The 19,436-nt window shown below is 48.6% G+C and overlaps 3 protein-coding genes across 3 annotated transcripts; 1 reads left to right on the top strand and 2 right to left on the bottom strand.

Annotated features, from left to right (window-relative positions):
- Window positions 1–36: 36 nt before the first annotated feature.
- tpcn1 (two pore segment channel 1) lies at window positions 37–12,914 on the bottom strand. The gene is given in 28 exon segments (XM_083673024.1): window positions 37–738; window positions 845–925; window positions 1,088–1,227; window positions 1,773–1,869; window positions 1,992–2,060; window positions 2,164–2,210; window positions 2,413–2,528; window positions 2,819–2,908; window positions 3,032–3,103; window positions 3,625–3,732; window positions 3,844–3,916; window positions 4,577–4,606; window positions 4,609–4,629; window positions 4,723–4,779; window positions 4,878–4,922; window positions 5,009–5,072; window positions 5,248–5,296; window positions 5,394–5,518; window positions 5,605–5,721; window positions 5,849–5,948; window positions 6,232–6,290; window positions 6,464–6,498; window positions 6,685–6,773; window positions 6,982–7,112; window positions 7,479–7,592; window positions 7,713–7,889; window positions 8,671–8,804; window positions 12,092–12,914. Coding segments are annotated over 28 exon segments (2,493 nt in total). The 5' UTR covers window positions 12,204–12,914; the 3' UTR covers window positions 37–597.
- drc10 (dynein regulatory complex subunit 10) lies at window positions 12,125–15,695 on the top strand. Its single transcript, XM_083673025.1, has 6 exons — window positions 12,125–12,165; window positions 12,937–13,054; window positions 13,385–14,070; window positions 14,370–14,603; window positions 14,840–14,911; window positions 15,092–15,695. The coding sequence occupies exons 3-6, from the start codon at window positions 13,387–13,389 to the stop codon at window positions 15,371–15,373; spliced, it is 1,272 nt and encodes a 423-aa protein (XP_083529151.1). The 5' UTR covers window positions 12,125–12,165; window positions 12,937–13,054; window positions 13,385–13,386; the 3' UTR covers window positions 15,374–15,695.
- A 362-nt stretch (window positions 15,696–16,057) lies between these two features.
- Window positions 16,058–19,007, bottom strand: cfap73 (cilia and flagella associated protein 73; the record flags this gene model as incomplete). Its single annotated transcript, XM_083674033.1, has 7 exons — window positions 18,955–19,007; window positions 18,615–18,720; window positions 17,951–18,055; window positions 17,531–17,728; window positions 17,123–17,344; window positions 16,341–16,499; window positions 16,058–16,150 (listed from the first exon to the last, which is right to left on the bottom strand). The coding sequence occupies exons 1-7, from the start codon at window positions 19,002–19,004 to the stop codon at window positions 16,058–16,060; spliced, it is 933 nt and encodes a 310-aa protein (XP_083530159.1). The 5' UTR covers window positions 19,005–19,007.
- Between the last annotated feature and the right edge of the window lie 429 nt (window positions 19,008–19,436).

The raw sequence follows: 19,436 nt of genomic DNA, 5'->3' as shown, positions 1-19,436 counted from the left end.
CTCCAGCACCGGTACAAACATGCACTTGACAAAGGGAACAGTTTATTAAAATGATTCCTTATTTAATACACCAAATACATTATAATACATTTACAGAATAACAAGTTATAAAAGTAAAGTCTTCTTCTCTTCAGTCTGTTGAGACACTGGTTAGGAGATATACTGTAGCTGGGGGGTTACAGGGCTGGATCTGGGGGGGGGGCTGAGGGGAGTGTGTGTGTGGGGGGGTTATACTGAGATCAGCCGTTAAACCAGGGCATCAGGTAAGAAAAGAGAGAACATGATCAACATGATGTCCCAACACACTGCCTCAAAATACCTTAGTATACGCCGGGGGCGAGGCGGGGCAGGGCAGGGTAGGGGGCTCCAGGATCCAGCCTCTTAAGCAGCAATGTCTGTCTGTCTGAGGTGAGCCCTCTAGGCAGGCGTGAGTCTGTGGTCCCTGCTCTCCCCCTCCCCTCAGTCCTTACCCACAAGGCCACATGGCAGAGATGGTGGGGGGAGGGAGGTGAGGACTGGGGGAGAGAGATGGAGTGATTTGGGCTTCTTTGTGTTTGTACCATGATGGCTCCTGTCAGATGTGTGTGTGTGTGTGTGTTAGTTGATGTAGTGAGGTCCTGGCTGTGAGTTGAGTTGGGGTTCTGGGGGGGGGTTAGATGGGGCTGGGCTGTCCAGCGCTCTCTCCAAGCTTTGGTCTGACTGGGGCAGGTTCTCCCTGGAGTACTCTGCATACCACTCCTACAAACAAACAAACACACACAAATAAAACACGTTTTCCACCTCAGACACCCTCACCGTGACCATGTCGGTCATGGTTCCTATTGCCATGGAAACAGAGCCTCACCTGGATCTCCTCCTCGTACATCTTCATGCTGAGATCACTCTTGGTCCTTGACCTTCGACCCAGGTACACTAAGGATGAATGCTGCAGCACACACAGGATATTTTAGTGTGTTTCTCTTTCAGTGACTTGATAAAGATGTACTATTTTTGACCAGTTCAGAGAACAGATTTTGAGCCCTCTGTAAAGCGCTGAGGCAGTGCAATGTGTGTGTGTGTGTGTGTGTGTGTGTGTGTGTGGTCTCACCCCACTCCTGTCCATGGCCAGTAATACTCCTTGTATAGAGTTGAGGGAGGAGAGTCCAGGGCAGGTCTGCTTATACAGCTCCAGAGTGGCCAAAGCTTCGTCTCGACTCACCTCTGCTTCAAACACGATACCGTTCTCATCTATACACACACACACACACACACACACACACACACACACACACACACACACACGCCTTAGACTCTGACACTTACCTATGCCTTAAACACAGGCTAAGCAATGTTGCATTGTTACACAGTCAGTCAGTCAGTCAGTCAGTCAGTCAGTCAGTCAGTCAGTCAGCCCGCCCGCCCGTCAGCCAGTCAGAGGACCAGTCAGTCAGCCCGCCCGCCCGTCAGCCAGTCAGAGGACCAGCCAGTCAGAGGACCAGTCAGTCAGCCCGCCCGCCCGTCAGTCAGTCAGAGGACCAGTCAGTCAGCCAGCCAGCCAGCCAGCCAGTCAGAGGACCAGTCAGTCAGAGGACCAGTCAGTCAGCCCGCCCGCCCGCCCGTCAGCCAGTCAGAGGACCAGTCAGTCAGCCAGCCAGCCAGCCAGCCAGTCAGAGGACCAGTCAGTCAGAGGACCAGTCAGTCAGTCAGCCAGCCAGCCAGCCAGCCAGTCAGAGGACCAGTCAGTCAGAGGACCAGTCAGTCAGAGGACCAGTCAGTCTGTCCGTCCGTCCTACCCTCAGGGTCCTCGACTGGTTCTCTGTTCTTGCGGCTGTAGTTCATACGAAACACAAAGGCATCCAGGATGAACGCCACGATGATGGTCATCACAACCTGGAGGGACAGAGACAAACTAGGTTATGTATGCACACGCACACGCACACGCACACGCACACACCTCTCACTCCCTCTCTCACTCTCACTCCCTCTCTCTCACACACACACACACACCTCACCATGGTAACGATGTAGAAGGTCATGAAGTACAGACGGCTCCAGTGGGTTGTCATGGAAGTCACTCCTTCCTGTGAGGGAGGGGATAGCAGTCATCCAACCAGACACCAGTAACAAGGTTGGACATGCGTGGCAGGGAGTATATCTGTATGTACACTAGATGACATGATTTACCATGGTGATGTACCAGTTGTTAACCACAGTCAGCTCAAACAAGGTCACTACACAGGGGGAGAGAGAGAGAGAGAGAGGGGGGGGGGGGGGAGAGAGAGAGAATAGTAGGAGAATGTTTCAGTTATGCACATGTACAGGTTTTGTTGCTCTTATTCCATATCGTGGTTGTTATTGTTTGCTTGCTGGATAAAGCAGCATTTAAATCCGGTTTCCTGTGTTTGACTCAGGTGTGGTGGTCCGGGGTCTTACCAAAGCTGCTGAGGATGTTGTTGAAGTTGTTGAGATAGTAGTATCCTTCCTCCAGCACCGTCCGGTTCCCCACCGTCACGTTGAGCTGTCTGTAGGAGTCTGCCACCGTGCTGGTGCTGGGGGTCAGAGGGAGGTCAGCGGTGGGGATACACAGTTTCAAGTTTTCAAGTTTATTGTTACGTCTCAAACAGGAGTGCAGGAGGAACATTCTTTGGCTCGGTTCCATGACAATGCAGCATACAAAATACAAATAATACAAATACGCAGTAGTGCAATGAAATAAGGACAAGACAATAAGTGACATAGTACAGATAAGTGAGACAGTTGGACAGTGACGATTGTGTTTTTTGTTTTTGTTATTCACAGGCCAAATACCAAAGGCTTTGTGACGTGTGGACAGACTCACTTGCAGCAGTTGGGGAAGATGACATCAGCGAAGAACTCCATCCCCACGATAGCAAAGGAGTAGTAGAAGATGATCAACGTCAGCCCGAGACTGCAAACACACACACACACACACACACACACTCAGTCATTCCTAAAGACACACAAGATGATTGGAAGATGATCAACAGAGCGTAGGTGTGGTGTAGGGTCAGGGGTCAGGGATAGGTGTTACCTGGCCATCCTGGGGAAGAGCTCAAACATGGTGTCTAACACGTTACGATATCTCTGCTTTATCTTAAACAACCTGAGAGAGAGAGAGAGAGGGAGACAGAGAGAGAGAGAGACAGACAGAGAGAGAAACAGAGAGAAAGAGGGAGACAGGGAGAGAGAGAGACAGAGAGAGAGGGAGACAGGGAGGGAGAGAGAGAGAGGGAGAGAGAGAGAGAGGGAGAGAGAGACAGAGAGAGAGGGAGAGAGAGAGAGGGAGAGAGAGACAGAGAGAGAGAGAGAGAGAGAGAGAGAGAGACAGGGAGACAGACAGGGAGAGGGAGACAGAGAGAGAGAGAGAGAGAGGGAGAGAGAGAGAGGGAGAGAGAGACAGAGAGAGAGAGAGAGAGAGAGAGAGAGAGACAGAGAGAGAGGATGCATATTTAGAGATAATGGTGCTCCACATGCATATGAATATATACAAACAACACACACCAACACTTCTACATACACACGTCAAGAAGAGCCCTCACAGACAGTGTTCTTCCATTCTGACCCTCACAGACAGTGTTCTTCCATTCTGACCCTCACAGACAGTGTTCTTCCATTCTGACCAACCTTAGCAGCTGCAGCGGTCTGAGCACCACAATGAAGTAGAAAGGTTCCATGTCGAAGGCCAGGGCAATCAATCCCAGAAAGGCAAACACTGTCACTGAGAAGTCAAACCTGCTCAGACGAACACAGAGACATGAATGACACTGCAGTCATTCACAGGTAGAGCTCCTTATGTATGTTCCTTGAGAAGAGGCCATGGGAAGGGCTGGGGTCAGTACTTACAGGTTCCAGCCAGAGCTGAAGTAGGCCATCGGCCCAAAGCCTGTGATCTTCAGCAATACCTCCACACCATAGACTAGAGAGAGAGACAGAGAGAGAGACAGAGAGAGAGAGAGAGAGAGAGAGAGAGAGAGACAGAGAGAGAGAGAGAGAGAGAGACAGAGAGAGAGAGAGAGAGAGAGAGACAGAGAGAGAGAGAGAGAGAGAGACAGAGAGAGACAGAGAGAGAGAGAGAGAGAGAGAGACAGAGAGAGAGAGAGAGACAGAGAGAGACAGAGAGAGAGAGAGAGAGAGAGACAGAGAGAGACAGAGAGAGAGAGAGAGAGAGAGACAGAGAGAGAGACAGAGAGAGACAGAGAGAGAGAGAGACAGAGAGAGAGAGAGACAGAGAGAGAGACAGAGAGAGAGAGAGAGACAGAGAGAGGAGAGAGAGAGACAGAGAGAGACAGAGAGAGAGAGAGAGAGAGAGACAGAGAGAGACAGAGAGAGAGAGAGAGACAGAGAGAGAGACAGAGAGAGAGACAGAGAGAGACAGAGAGAGAGAAGAGACAGAGAGAGAGAGAGACAGAGAGAGAGACAGAGAGAGAGAGAGAGACAGAGAGAGAGAGAGACAGAGAGAGAGAGAGACAGAGAGAGAGAAGCTATTTCAGCTGCTTTGCGTCCTTGAGATAACCATTTAACTCTGTGTGTGTGTGTGTGTGTGTGTGTGTGTGTGTGTGTGTGTGTGTGTACTTACTAGTGAGGAAGACAATGTAACTCCAGGGACGAATCTGGACCAGGAGAATCCACCTGGGGGGGGGGGGGGGGGGGGGGGGGGCAAGGGTTAGGGATGAAATATACATAATAACAGAGTGTGTGTGTGTGTGACTAAGAGGGTCTTACTGTTCAGCATGTAGGTCTCTACTAGGATCCATACACCATTGACAGCAACCACAACATCTGCAGGGAGAAGAGAGGAGGTTGAGGGCTTCCTACATCCTGAATGAGGACCACCACAAAGCGTCTCTGAACCACCATGGAAGGATGAAACCACTCACACATGGAGTACTGAAAGGCCTTGGACTTCACCAGCAGGTTGATGCCTGTTAGGAAGATGAGCGGAGGGATCAGAGGCTCAGCAGAGGAGGAACAGGAGAACAGTGGAATAAAAACCAATATGACAACTTGCCTTTGAAGATGAGGAAGGTGGTGTGTGGAAGATCATCAAACCAGTGTTCCCCACTCCGCCGTGCCTGCAACACACACATCCACAGTGAGGGTATAGACTATAGACTATGGTTATAGTACATCCACACTGAGGGTATACACCATAGACTATGGTTATAGTACATCCACACTGAGGGTATAGACTATAGACTATGGTTATAGTACATACACGCAGGAAAGATGGACATAAAGGAAGCTTACCTTCCATTTCAGGCCGATGACCTCATAGAACTTATAGAAGTCCTCCAGACTGCAAGAGAAGAACAGATCTGACTACGTTAAGACTTAGACTGTGTGTACACAGATAACTGCTGGATTGGTCCCCAAAGCGTGCGTGCGTGCGTTACCTGAGCATAGGGTCCCCTGCGGTGTTAAGGGCTTTGTAAGTGAGGAAACGGTCTCTAGCGGACATACGAGGTCTGTAGAAACGCATAAGGCCATCAAACTGCTTCAGAGACACACCCATCGGCCTCTGGGGAGACAACGACACCACAATCCATACTGCAGGGAGTGGGAGTGGAAGTGTGTGTGTGTGTGTGTGTGTGTGTGTGTGTGTACCTGTCGGCTGACGAGTAGTTGGAAGGCGTGGTCGATAGCAGAGCGTTTATGAAGCAGCAGAGATTTAAACTTCATCTTCTCTACACCGTTAAACGTGTCAAACACCACCGCCAGGAGCTGCAGGGACGTCACAGGACAAGAGGTGGCAACAACATTTCACACATCAGTCCCAAAGGTTTCATGACTGGACAATCCCATCCTACAGTCAGAGAGTGTGTGTGTGTGTGTGTGTGTGTGTGTGTACCAGGTTCATGATGAAGTAGAGCTCTATAGAGAGGTAAACGATGAAGAAGACACAGGACCACCGGTTCCTGGAGTACGCCGGCATCATCACGTCAGGGAAACTACCAAAAACAAAACACACTCTTCATCTCAACAGCTAATGGAAACTAGACAGAGTGAGGAGGTGTGTGTGTGTGTGTGTGTGTGTGTGTGTGTGTGTGTAAAGGTGTGTTTAGGTTGGTTGAGGTGTGTGTGTGTGTGTGTGTGTGTGTGTGTGTGTGTGTGTGTGTGTGTGTGTGTGTGTGTGTGTAAAGGTGTGTTTAGGTTGGTTGAGGTGTGTGTGTGTGTGTGTGTGTGTGTGTGTGTGTGTGTGTGTGTAAAGGTGTGTCAGTGGTGTGTTCGTACTTTGCTGTGGTCAGGAGCACAAACAGACTGACGATGCTGTTCTCCAGGGTGTTAAAGTACTGAGAGAAAAACAGACAGAACAAACGTCAGAAGACCAGAAGACCACCAGACCACCAGACCACCCAGAAGAGAAATAGAGCACTAGAATAGACCACCCAGTTAGCACCAGAGCAGCCAATAGTGATACACACCAAATCCAGTTAATGTCAGTCAGGCTGTCTGAGCCACTTACCGGGTCAGAAGTGTTTGGGGAGAACAGACAGAAGCCTGTAGGAAGACAACCCATATTAGAAGATATAATATTGTTTCACATAACGTTTCACATAACGTTTCACATAACGTACTTAACAACAAAACATTTCTGGGGGGGGGGGTATCTCCCTCTAAGGCTAACTGAGCATGTGATGTGTGTGTGTGTGTGTGTGTGTGTGTGTGTGTGTGTGTGTGTCTCACCCAGGATAGCAAAGATGACCATGAAGAAGAGTAGCAGCAAAAGAATGTCGATGAAGGGGGGGAGGGACTGGAAGATCTGACGTAGGTTCCTGATTGGAGGAGAGGAACAATCCGACAATGACATGAGGTTCTGGCTATCCGATGTTTGTGTGTGTGTGTGTGTGTGTGTGGGTGTGTGTGTGTGTGTGTGTGTCTGTGTGTGTGGGTGTGTGTGTGTGTGTGTGTGGGTGTGTGTGTGTGTGTGTGTGTGGGTGTCTGTGTGTGTGTGTGGGTGTGTGTGGGTGTGTGTGTGTGTACCTGCGAACAGCACCACAGTATCTGCAGTCTACCAGGAATATAGGTCTGAGAGCCCTGGTCACCCGCAGGTGAGACGTCTGCCGGATCAGAACCACAATCGCCTCCACAAATTGAAGCAGCAACACACACGTCTACGCACGCACACACACACACACACACAGAGGAGAGAGCATTTAGAACAGTAGAGAACCTGCTTCCAGTCAAGTGAGATGGTGAAACTACAGCAGACTTCTACTAGTGAGTGAGTGAGTGAGTGAGTGAGTGAGTGAGTGAGTGAGTGAGTGAGTGAGTGAGTGAGTGAGTGAGTGAGTGAGTGAGTGAGTGAGTGAGTGAGTGAGTGAGTGAGGGAGGGAGGGAGGGAGGGAGGGAGGGAGGGAGTGAGTGAGTGAGTGAGTGAGTGAGTGAGTGAGTGAGTGAGTGAGTGAGTGAGTGAGTGAGTGAGTGAGTGTGTGTGTGTGTGAGTGAGTGTGTGTGTGTGTGTGTGTGTGTGTGTTTACCTTCACCATGGTCCTCTTGTGTCGTATGAAGGTGTGGAAACCGAGCCAGCGCACCTTCATACACAGTTCAAACGCCACCATGACCAACGCCAGCAGCTCCAGAGTGGCATGGACCTGCAGAGAACACACACACACACACCTTCAAACCTCTAGGAACTTTATCTGTGTGTGTGTGTGTGTGTGTGTGTGTGTGTGTGTGTGTGTGTGTGTGTGTGTGTGTGTGTGTGTACGTACGTAGACATCTAGGCGTAGTGATGGCACAGCAGGAGCCTCACACAGAGACAGCACCATCAGCAGCAGGCTTGTTAGGAGCTCCATCATGTAGAACAGGTGGTTGTGGGCAAACAGGTAAGCTGCCAAGGCCTTGGGGTTCCGTGGGTGTGTGAAGAACTTATCGTTGTTCTCTCCTTCCTACGAACCACAGGTGCACACGCACACGCACACGCAACAGACAACACATTATCTTTTTATCTGAGTAATGACACACATTTTAAAATAGTCATCCAAAACATCTCCAGTTGTGTAACAGTCAGCTGAGCAGCAGGTATCCACTTAACAGGTACAAGGTTGAGGTTTTATAGACACTGCTCAAACAAGTTTATGAACCATCACATGACTGCATCAACTACCTCTTCATGCAGGTACAATTTGAAAGTACCTGGTAACAAATGTTACAACACAGTGCTTGTTTCAATGAGTCACAAATAGTCCTGTGTGGATGAGTTGATGTTAGCATGCCGCTTGTTCTGCTTAGACTGTGGGATCGGGGGGCTTCGTGGCGTACCACACTAATGTGCAGACCACATAACCACAAGGTTCCTGGTTCCATTCCGACCCTCGACATATCCTGCATTTCATCCCTCCTCTCTCTCTCCCATCCTTCCTGTCAATCTCTACTGTCTCTATCCCAATAAAGCAGAAATGCCCTAAGAACATATTTCGATTCCCACTGGGACCCTATATACAAAACCTGCATTCAATCATTGAGTGTTGCTATGGATAAACTTGTCTGCTAAAAGGCATATATCACATTACTATATTACAGTAGTGATTAGGTCATAACTACGCAAGTACTATGTTACTATGGAAATACCGGGTTAAAAGTACACAGTAATGCAATAGAAAACATTTCAGAATCCCAGCGTGTGTGTGTAAGTGTGTGTGAGTGTGTGTAAGTGTGTGTTGGTGATACCTGTAGGTAGATAGCTGCCTCTTGGTAGTTCATCTCCCAGCTGTGCTGCAGCGAGGCATGCTGGGATCTGTGGTTCTGTGGCCCCGGCGTTGGAATGACTGCGTTATTCACTATATCATAACCCCCTCCTCCATCTGGTGAACAAGAGAAGCAGGTGTGTCAGCTGAGAGGAAGCTGCTGAAGAACACAGAAGTGCAGACCCATATCCCACAAGTGCAGAATATCTCCCAACTCCTTCCCAGACACCTCCACACATACCCAGACAGTCTAGCTCTTGCTCCAGGATGTACGAGGAGATTATGACTGGGTTCTCCTCCAGGGTCAGGTTGTCATAGATACCAGCTGTTTCCGCCTGCACGGACGAGCACTCCATGGTTCTGTTGACGTCCAGGTGTGTGTGTGTGTGTGTGTTTGTGTACCAGTTTGTATGTGGAGATCCCTAGGGTCTGCTACAGCAGTGTGTGTCATTCACAGTCCACAGCACCAACGTCCACACACCTCCAGGGACACACACACGCTAACATGCCACTCCACACAAAAACACACGTCAGAGAAACGCTGATATGGTCACTGAGAGGCGGGGCTTCCACAGCGACCCGTACACATGCACAAGTGTTAAGAGCACACTAAGAGCTGGTGTGAACAACAGTCCACATGACCGCGTCTCTCATGGCAACCGCAGGACAGAGGAACCACAGCTGCTGTGACTAGAATAGTCACAATGGTCAGAGAAAGCTTTCCACAGACCGGCAGACAAGCTGCACTGTCACTCTTTCACTGGAGTCACAGTTCCCTCTCTCTCTGCACAGTGGAGTTTGAACTATGAACCCTGTGCTTTTTATTGCATTTGTGTGTGCGTGTGCATGTGTGTGCTTGTGTGTGTGTGTGTGTGTAGCTTTTCTTTTTCCGACTACCCTCTTCAGCAAAGACGCCACTCTGCCTGAGAAGTATCCTTCCTGCTCTAGACAGGATGTGAGGATGTCTGGTTGTGCAAAGCAGCCACAGGCAAACTCATGTGACAGAAAGACCAAAGAGACTCCTTCACTAGAAGTGACTGATGTCTGGTTGTTTGGCTTTCGTGGGGGAAAATGGAGAGTGACACCTTAGTGTCTATGGTCAATGTTGGTGGTTGAATCTGACAGACAGACCAATGAAAAAACGGTACCAGCTACAGGGCTTAACTAATTATCCAAAACACTTTCAATATAACTTCAGTCTTTGACACAATGATGAACACAATCCATAATTAACTAACCTCACTACAGTAATGGCAACACCTACCTTATCATTTCACTCAATTAAAATCCATAATTAAACATGCTAAAGTTACATTAAAAACACACTTTTACATTAACTTAGATCAGAGTTTTAAAAATAATTAGCAGAATTTTCCCCCCACAAATCACAGAAATTAAAGGTGTTCTTCTCTCTGCTGTCTCCCCACCATCTTTGGCAGGCACTCTGGACGAGAATCAGTGAATCAGTCAGCGTGTCTACTGACTGTCTGTCTCAAGTGCGAGTGCCTCTCTCAGACCTGTGTGGCTGTGTCTGGGCCCTCTCACAACCACATGTCTCATGTCCCTGTGTGTGACTGCTCAGAGTAGAGACCAGAGGAGTAGAGATCAGGAGAAGAGACCAGACCAGGAGAAACCAGAGACCCAAATAGTAGAAACCAGAGTAGAGATCAGAGCAAAAGAGATCAGGGTAATAGAGATCAGAGTAGTAGATATCAGACTCCGGTCAGTAGAAGGCTGAGGTAAACTCAGCTCAGCAGTGTGTGTTCCGTCTGCTGTGGTGGAAAGACCAAACTCCAGTTCACCGATAGTCCTGCTGAGGGTCCGCAGGCTGAGGCCTCTAGCGTTGCCGTGACAGCAGAGCGGCCTGTATCTGCTGTGTACAATCCCAGCCCCTCATTTGTTTGAGAACAATCAAACGTTCAGTGTTATGAGCTCCCCGTCAACAACATGGGGAGGTCAAGCCCAGTGCCTGCTCTTCCCCAGGGCACAGACACGAACATACATGCACACTGGACAGTCCTGGGCTGTACTGTGTAGTCCTTCCAAATATAATAGAAATACTACAGAAATGATCTGTCCTCCACAGGGGGGTCCTTCCACAGAATCACGATAGCAGCATACCCAAACCCAGCACCTTGATCATGTCCTGAGTCCCCTCCAGCCTGGGAGAGTGTAGAGTGAGCTGTGTCCTCTGACTGAGGGCTTCTGTCTCCGGTGGCCACGTTCACACTTCCCCCTCTCTCCAGCAAACTCCTACCACAGCAAGCAGGAGCTCTCTTCTCTACCCTTCCATCAGGGAAGCCACCACTCCCAGGAAAACAGCTCTCCTCTTCCTGTTCACTTCCAGAGCAGGAAAAACCGAGAGCTAAAACACACACACTCCGTCCCACAAACAGGGTCAGGGGCTGCAGAGACACACACACACATACACACTGCCCCAGAGCATGGGGGCCACTCACACACACACTGCTGAGGCTGCAGTTTCCAACGTATGTGTGAGAGGTAGTTTGCAGAGTGTGTGTGTGAGAGGTACAAAGGCTGCGGGATTACTGGAGTGGACACACACACACACGTGATCTCAGGGTCGGGGGACACCTCTCTTATTTCGGTTTTTAAAGTGGCAGCACTGCCTTTGCCTGAGGGCTGATGGCAAACAACTGAACCTCAAAACACATCACCTCTCTCAGCGCCCAAATGAGCATCCATGGTAAGTGTGGACGGAATGGCTACAAACTCAAACCTATTGAATATATCTGTATCGTATTGTTACATTTGTGTTACTCTCTTTGATTTATGAGTTATGACATTCTATAGCACTGGTTCTATAGAACGGCAGTTGAGGGACTGGTGCTGTTTCCCATGTTCATGTCATGCAACCATTATGCAGCATTCTCTGAAGTCGGAATCCAGTTAGTTGAGTTGATTTCACTTTGTCATATTATTTACCCATAGGCTATAGTGACCCATCCAAAATTCTGAACTAGGTAATGAATTGCACTTCAACGATTAGGAAACTCGGCTCATCCTTGCTTGGTTCCCTGTGCTTCAATTTGAAAAGGGTCATCAGTCGTGGGGTGTTGACTGAACCTATCCCAGCCAGTGTCAGCAAAACATCGCCTAAATGAATTTGCTATGTTTAATCAGGTCCCAAACGAACATCGACTTTGACACACGTCAACTGTTAGATAAACGTTACTCAGCACTCAGCTAATGGAGGACCTCATTTATCACGGGGGGAAAAAGATATACCAGGACATACATTCATCAAAACTGCATGAAAGAGGATTTTATTGTGGGTCGTATTGTCATGGTAAAGGGATGCAGCCCCTCACTGTAAGGCTGAAGACTGCTGTCATAGCAAGCAAAGTAATGCGATGTTGGATCTGGTGTCAACAGAAACTTACTCTCGTCTCCCCGCTCCGTCTCCCTCTCCGTCTCCGTCTCCTCGCTCAGCAAGCCGCTGTTCGCGTCGTCCCAGGTCAGGATGAGAGGCACGTCGTCATCATTTGCCTCCATTCTCCCGGGGAGAGAGGCAATCCAATCCAAACTAAACACTTCCAAGAATCCTAGCAAATAAAGTCCCCCTAGGCTAGCTAGCGTTAGCCCCTTCGCCTTGGTTTACGGAGGAGCAGCTGCTATGCTAAAACCACCCAGACACTGTTAGCATGCTAGCTAGTTAGCATACCGATAACGTAACGTTCGTTATCTCCGACACTGACGATCCAGAAACGTACTTAGTTAGCTAGCTAGCCAGCTACTAGGTAGTTATGGGTTAGCATTATTGAAGTGGTAACTTTGTTGTTTGGAGCGGGAGAGCGGCTGTGTTATTGATGATGCGCATGTTGGTCTTGAGTTTACATCATTGGCCAAAGACCAAGCTAGCTGCTGTCCATCAACCAGCTAACGGCTAGCTAGCGATAAACTCCTGGTTGCTCGCTGACAAGTTACACGTTATTTGTCTACCTCTCGTTAAGTTTGTTTGAGTTGACAGGTTAGTGGGAGGTTGTGTAAAGCAGGGTACTCTGACATGTTGCAGGTTACTGCATGTCTCAGTGGTGAAAGACGGCGCTGCTAGCCTGCTACTCAACAACCTGTCTCAACACTACTTCCGGCTTAGCGACAACTTCAAAATAAAAGCGCTTGATCAAAATATAAACATTGAATAAATCATTGAAAATGTGTCTATATTTGTACATTGTTTTGTGGCTGGATTTGATGCTGTAACTAACACATATGAATATTCATCAAGGAGATGTCCTACGCGTTACTGCTGTACCTGGCGTGTATCGGTCTCTTAGCAACCAACATGTCAACTTTCAACAACACGACCTGAAGAAGTTCCTGCTGATCCCGACCAGATCAACCAGGTACTGGTCCGTTCACAGAGGACACTCAGCTGTGGAGTTTACTTCAAAGTCAATATTTACTTCTGTACTGTACCACACTGTGACAGCCAGGTTCAAGCTACCAGTCACAATATCTTCATTTCCTCTTTGCAAAGATGAAATAGGCTAGCGTGAAATCAGTGAATAATTCTGAATGAAAAGACAATGACTGTCTTGTTGACATTTGTTTGTGTGACTGGACCTGAGTGATAACATGCCACACATCTTCATTATGGCATGATGTGAAATAATGTGTTCATCAAATTAAATTCATCTTCTCCCTTTTCCTCTGTCTGTCTAACATGTTTGCAGAGATGGCCACCTTGACCCCGGAGAATGTCAGCCCCCAGATGCTGTTCCCCAGTCCCCAGCCCAGGGCCAAGGTGCTCCGGGAGGACTCCCTGAAGATCCTGGACCCCTCGCGGAAGAAGCTCTCGTCCCTGGAGACGCAGCGCATTGCAGGGGTGCTGGATGACTGCATTGACCGGGTGGAGACAGTGGCCCTGCTGCCGGCTGTGATGGCACACCTGGGGGAGCTGTCTGGGGGACTGGGCGAGGAACTGACTGGGGCCCTGAGGGAGCACCAATGCCTGGGGGGGAAGCTAGAGGGCCTGGGGCCAAGGCCGGCCGAGGGGGAGGAGGGGGAGGCAGAGGTGAGGGAGAGGGACAGGGCTCAGCTGGAGAGGGCCATCCAGGGCTCCACGCGGAACGTGTTGCGGTTGCTGCAGACTCATCCGTCTGCTGCCCGCGCACTGAGGGGGGAGGCGGAGAGGGGGGAGGGCTGTCTGAGAGAGGTGAGTGAGGGACTGCAAGGTGTAGTGGGGGGGCTGAAGGAGCTTCAGGGGGTCCTGCTGGAGAAGCTGCTGACCAGCCCGGCCGAGGAGCGGGAGCGGAGCTGCTACATGCAAGAGGTGTCTCTGCGCCATGGCAACAACATGGAGCTGGTAGCTACGCTGGAAATGGAGGTGGCGGCCGCCATCAGGGACAGAGATGCAGAGGTGACTCGCTATTAACCCTTCTCAGTCTAGTCATTTGGCATAGCTGATGATGGCTCTGGTTTGTCAAGAATATGCTTCCTGTGAGAATACAGCTCAGAGGTTTTCATAAAGGAGGTTTTGAGACAAGAGGATCACAGTTGCAAAGTTTAACAGTTGTTGTCCTGCTTCAGAAGTGTCTCAAAGACAATCAATGTCCATGTTTGACATGTCTACTCTAGATCCTGCAAGCCATCGATACTTAAATCTCAATTATATATCTGCTAATGATGACTCTGGTCCTTCGGTCTCCCCTCTCTCAGATTTCTAAGAAGAATGAGGTGATCAGGAAGTTGAAGAGCTCTCTGCACCAGATGGAGAAGATCTCAGAGGACTTTGTCTTGCGAACGCAGCAGGATGCAGACAAGCAAAGCCAATCAGACACCAAGACCTCTGAGGGGAGGCAGACCCGCATGAAGCAAGAGGCCAACCAGATGAAAGTTCAGCTCAACAACCTAATAGCTGAAAACCGAGAGGGAGAGACCACACTCCGCAAGGTGACAGGTTTAACCCTGACCACATAGACTCCTGAACAAACAGGCCTAGACCTACAGAGTATCCACTCAGTAACACTAACCCTGACCCTCTATTGCAATTCCAGCTTGTTATCTTCATTTTAGCAGCTTGTGTGTGTGTGTGTGTGTGTGTGTGTGTGTGTGTGTGTGTGTGTGGTAGAATCCCACACACAAAGAGAGACAATCTAAAGTGTTCTTGTCCTCCTCCCCTCTGGCAGAAAAAGTACAAGGTGGAGACGGAGATAGAGAACTGGATCCAGAAGTATGATGCGGAAATGGGAGAGAAACAGGTAGAGTCTCAGTAATGAACCAGGACATGTTTGTAACCTCCTCTGAGTGGCAGCAGTCAACCAGAGGAAACACATGCTATTACTGATGTTCAGAAAAACTGTCTCTGTCCATCTCTCATTGTCTCTCTCTGTCTCTGTATCTCTCCTCTCCCTGTTCCTCCATCTCTACACCTTCCTCAGTTGGAGCTGGAGGAAATGACGGCCATCTTTGAGGAGGAGAAGGAGGAGCTGAGGGAGCTGGAGGAAGCCTACGCTGTCTTGGAGCTGGAATACAGTCAGATCCAGGAGGAGCAGCGCCTGGCTGAGGAGAGGAGGGAGGAGGAGAAGAAGGAGCTGGTTCTGAGGAACAAGGCTGCCACGCTGATCCAGGCCCTGTGGAGGGGCCACCATGTACGCAAGGCCATGAGGGGCAAGGGCAAGGCTAAGAAGGGCAAGAAGGGCAAAGGCAAGAAAGGTAAATAAAGCCTTCTGGTCTGGTGAGAACCCCTCTGCTATTGTGGACCACTCGGCCTGCCACTCAACTGTACATTGTTCTCTCGTGTGAGAGAAAGTGGCAGCTTTCAAAACACATTTTACACTTTTTTGTATGTGTCAGAGTTTAGATGTCAGAGTTTATTCCATTAAATACAATGATACTGCACTGATACATTTCTGGTTAGTTTTGTTTGATTTTTGTTTGTTTGTCTGTTTGTATAAAAGCACTGCCAAAGGGTCATAGAATGTAGACATTTTTAACCTCATTTAACCAATATTTATTGGTAATGATCAAATCAACAGTTATTAACAAATGAATGAAGGACTATGCAATGTTGTATCAATATTAGGCTATGCAAAACTTGACATTGTCAGAATAACAGATCATTGGCATTGTGCAGCAAAAGCTTGGCACTCCAGATGTATTTGACATGTTCTTCTGTTCACCACAAGATGGCAGAGGTTTTATTCTGTAGTTGTCAAGGCACGTTTGCTAGACAACCAGACCTTCCTGTTTCAGGGGAAGGAATGTAAGAATTATTATGTTCCTTATTTTAGAGAAACAGCTGCAAAACAGATCTGCATGAAAATAAACAAGTGAAGCATCAACTTCTCCCCTAACAGTAAACTCTACAGTCTCCTCTGTCCACTGGAGCGGCTGTCCGTATGGTTTCAGCTCTCTCCTCCGGGGCTTGGTTTAGAAGTAGACTTCAGGGGTCTGATGTCATTCACTATGGCAGACTGGTCCTTTATGAAGAGCTGGATCTGCAGAGGAGACCACAGAGTTCTCATAGTAGCTGGGGAGTGTGTCTGTCCATGCATGCTATAGGTATTAGCTGGCTCTCTGTTTCTGTTTTAGCCATGACCATACAAACAGAGCTGACTGAAGCAGAGACAGAGTCGTAACCAGGCCATGAATGGCACCATACTGTGACATTACTGCGGCATCACTAACCTTCTCCAGCTGTGTCTCGGTGTCTTCAATGGCCACCCCCTCTTCCTGCCCAGTCTCCCCACCCGTCATGTGATAAAGGTTGAGGGTCACGACCTTGATCTGACCCAACAGGAGAGTCTCCTTCGCCGCGGTGGTCTGGATGTGGTTCCAAATGCTCTCCTAAACAAGATCAAACATCAGACCTAAAAAATCTCTTTGAAATGCAGAAATCAAATAGCGACTGAAGCCCCAGAGAAGGACGTTCAGTAGAACGTCTGTGAGTGATTGGTCAGTAGAACGTCTGTGAGTGATTGGTCAGTAGAACGGTCTGTGAGTGATTGGTCAGTAGAACGGTCTGTGAGTGATTGGTCAGTAGAACGGTCTGTGAGTGATTGGTCAGTAGAACGGTCTGTGAGTGATTGGTCAGTAGAACGGTCTGTGAGTGATTGGTCAGTAGAACGGACTGTGAGTGATTGGTCAGTAGAACGGTCTGTGAGTGATTGGTCAAGTCTAGTGCTCATTTGAGAGTCTGTGATGGTGTGATGAAGGGGCTGTTAGCGGCTGCTCTGTGACTGTTTGATCAGGTCTGTGTGATCAGGTCTGTGTGATCAGGTCTGTGTGATCAGGTCTGTATGATCTGGTCTGTGTGATCAGGTCTGTGTGATCAGGTCTGTATGATCTGGTCTGTGTGATCAGGTCTGTGTGATCAGGTCTGTATGATCAGGTCTGTGTGATCAGGTCTGTATGATCAGGTCTGTATGATCAGGTCTGTGTGATCAGGTCTGTGTGATCAGGTCTCATACCCATCTGAGGATGTTAGAGCGTATCTGGTCCAGCTGTGTCTGTAGTTGAGACAGCAGGTTGTTGTTGTGGAGCAGCAGGCAGCTCTGCTGGTCTGTGTATCTCTGTAGCGCCCCCCGGTGGCCGTCTACCTTCTCCTGCACCTCGCTCCCTCTTTGCTCCAGCTGTTCTTTGGTCACCAGCAGGGTCTCAAAACGACCCAACAACTCCCACACCTCCTCAAACTGTAACACAGGGCCACACACACACACACACACACACACACACACATACATGCACACACACGCACGCACGCACACACACACACACAAATACAAAATATTTACCTAATTCTGACCACAGTTTCCAATTCCCCAAAATGCTTTAAATGGATTTAGAATAAGTTTATCTTGAGTTCCGAGCTGCAGTACCTTGGACAGTTTGAGGACCTGCTCCAGGAAAGTCCAGTAGAGGGCGCTCCTCTCTACCCTCCGCTTCAGCCTCTGCCTCCTGGCGTCCAGAGCAGCAGACTCCTCCCTCAGCCTCTCTATTTCCGCCTCCTTCTGACGCACGGCCTCCTTCTCTCTCTCTGCCTTCTTTACACCTCGACTGCGCTTGGCATCGTTCTCCTGGGGAGGTGGTGGAGGCGGTTGAACATCAACTTATGTCCTGATGAAATCCAATAACAACAGTATACTATATATGATATATAACAACAGATCTACTATATATAATATATAACAACAGATCTACTGTATATAATGTATAACAACAGATCTTATATACTACTATAATCTACTGTATAAAACCAGTGTGTTAGTCCTGGGCAGGTAGAGTCATCAGCCACCTACTTTGAGGAACTTGTCAAACTTGAGCAAAGACTCCTTCAGTTTCTCTTCCTTTGTCAGCACTTCCTCTCTACGCTGTCTCAACCTCTCCCTCTTCAGCTTGAACTCCTGCAGTAACACACACACACACACACACACACACACACACACACACACACACACCACACACCACACACCACACACACACCGCACACACACACACCACACACACACACACACACCACACACACACACCACACGCACGCACACACACCACACACACACACACCACACGCACGCACACACACCACACACCACACACCACACACACACGCGCACACACACACACACACACACACACACACACACACACACACACACACACACACACACACACACACACACATATCAGAGAGAATACCCAGCTTAAAACAGAATACCTTGACAGAGAATCAGGTAGTTTATTTTCACTAAACTCCAATTCAATTCAACAAGATGGGAAGGTTAAATATATGCTCAGTGATGATACATTATCTGTCACTGGTATGATTTCTATACCAGTATTAAATTTGGCCATGTTGTTAAAAGTGTGTGTTGTCCACTGTGTTGCTGTAATCCGTGGTTAATGTGAAGTAAGAACAACGACTGCTAAATCCTAAATCCATCCTCATGGTAGAAGAACGGTCACCTCTCTGTGTGTCCTGAGCTGTTGGTCCACCAGAGCAATCTCTTTCTGTTTCTCCAGCATGCGTGTGGCCCCTGTCATCAGACCTCTGTCCTGCACAGGCTCCTTGCTACCAACACACACACAGATACACAAACCAGCTCACTTACAAACACGCATCACACACAAATCACACACACACACACACACACACATCACACACAAATCACACACAAATCACACACGCATCACACACAAATCACACACGCATCACACACAAATCACACACAAATCACACACACACACACACACACACACACACACACACACACACACACACACACACACACACACACATACTCACATTAAGAGTTGTTCCTCAAACACCTTCCGGAAATAGTCCTCCAAATCCATGTCAGATGTTATGATGTTATGATGTTATGATCTTCAGCTTGTGTTTCTTGTGTTTCTACCAACTTTGAAAACTTTCTCCTCACCCACTGATCTCCCCTGCTGCATATCTCTGTTTCTACGGTAACACAGAAACAAAGGCTCTTTACTGCCCCCGGTGGCTGAGATCAGGATCCCGGCTCCTCTGGACCTCAGTCAGGATCCAGACACACTGACCACTGCCTCAGCTCCAGATACAACACAGCCGTTTAGGATCTTGGTGTATTTCTGGTATGTTGTGAAACCAGTTTACATCCCTAATGTGTGTGTGTGTCCAAGGTCTCCCTCAATTTCTTTTTCTTATTTACCTTTTAATCTTGTTCTCTAGACCTTTTGCTCAAATGCTCTTTGCACAATAGCCTGGGGACAAGGTCACCGCCCCCCCCCCCACCCCCC

The sequence above is a fragment of the Argentina silus genome (assembly GCF_951799395.1).
Source record: "Argentina silus genome assembly, chromosome: 7".
NCBI lineage: Eukaryota > Metazoa > Chordata > Actinopteri > Argentiniformes > Argentinidae > Argentina > Argentina silus.
Note: the sequence above shows the minus strand (reverse complement) of the source record. Positions and strands in the feature narration are given on the sequence as shown.

What these genes read in the sequence shown, in the direction of transcription:
- drc10 (XM_083673025.1), top strand. Translation starts at nt 13,387, where the DNA reads ATGGCCACCTTGACCCCGGAGAATGTCAGCCCCCAGATGCTGTTCCCC. An exon ending in TCAGGGACAGAGATGCAGAG is followed by an intron (nt 14,071 to 14,369) that starts GTGACTCGCTAT and finishes CCCCTCTCTCAG; the next exon opens with ATTTCTAAGAAGAATGAGGT. An exon ending in CGGAAATGGGAGAGAAACAG is followed by an intron (nt 14,912 to 15,091) that starts GTAGAGTCTCAG and finishes CACCTTCCTCAG; the next exon opens with TTGGAGCTGGAGGAAATGAC.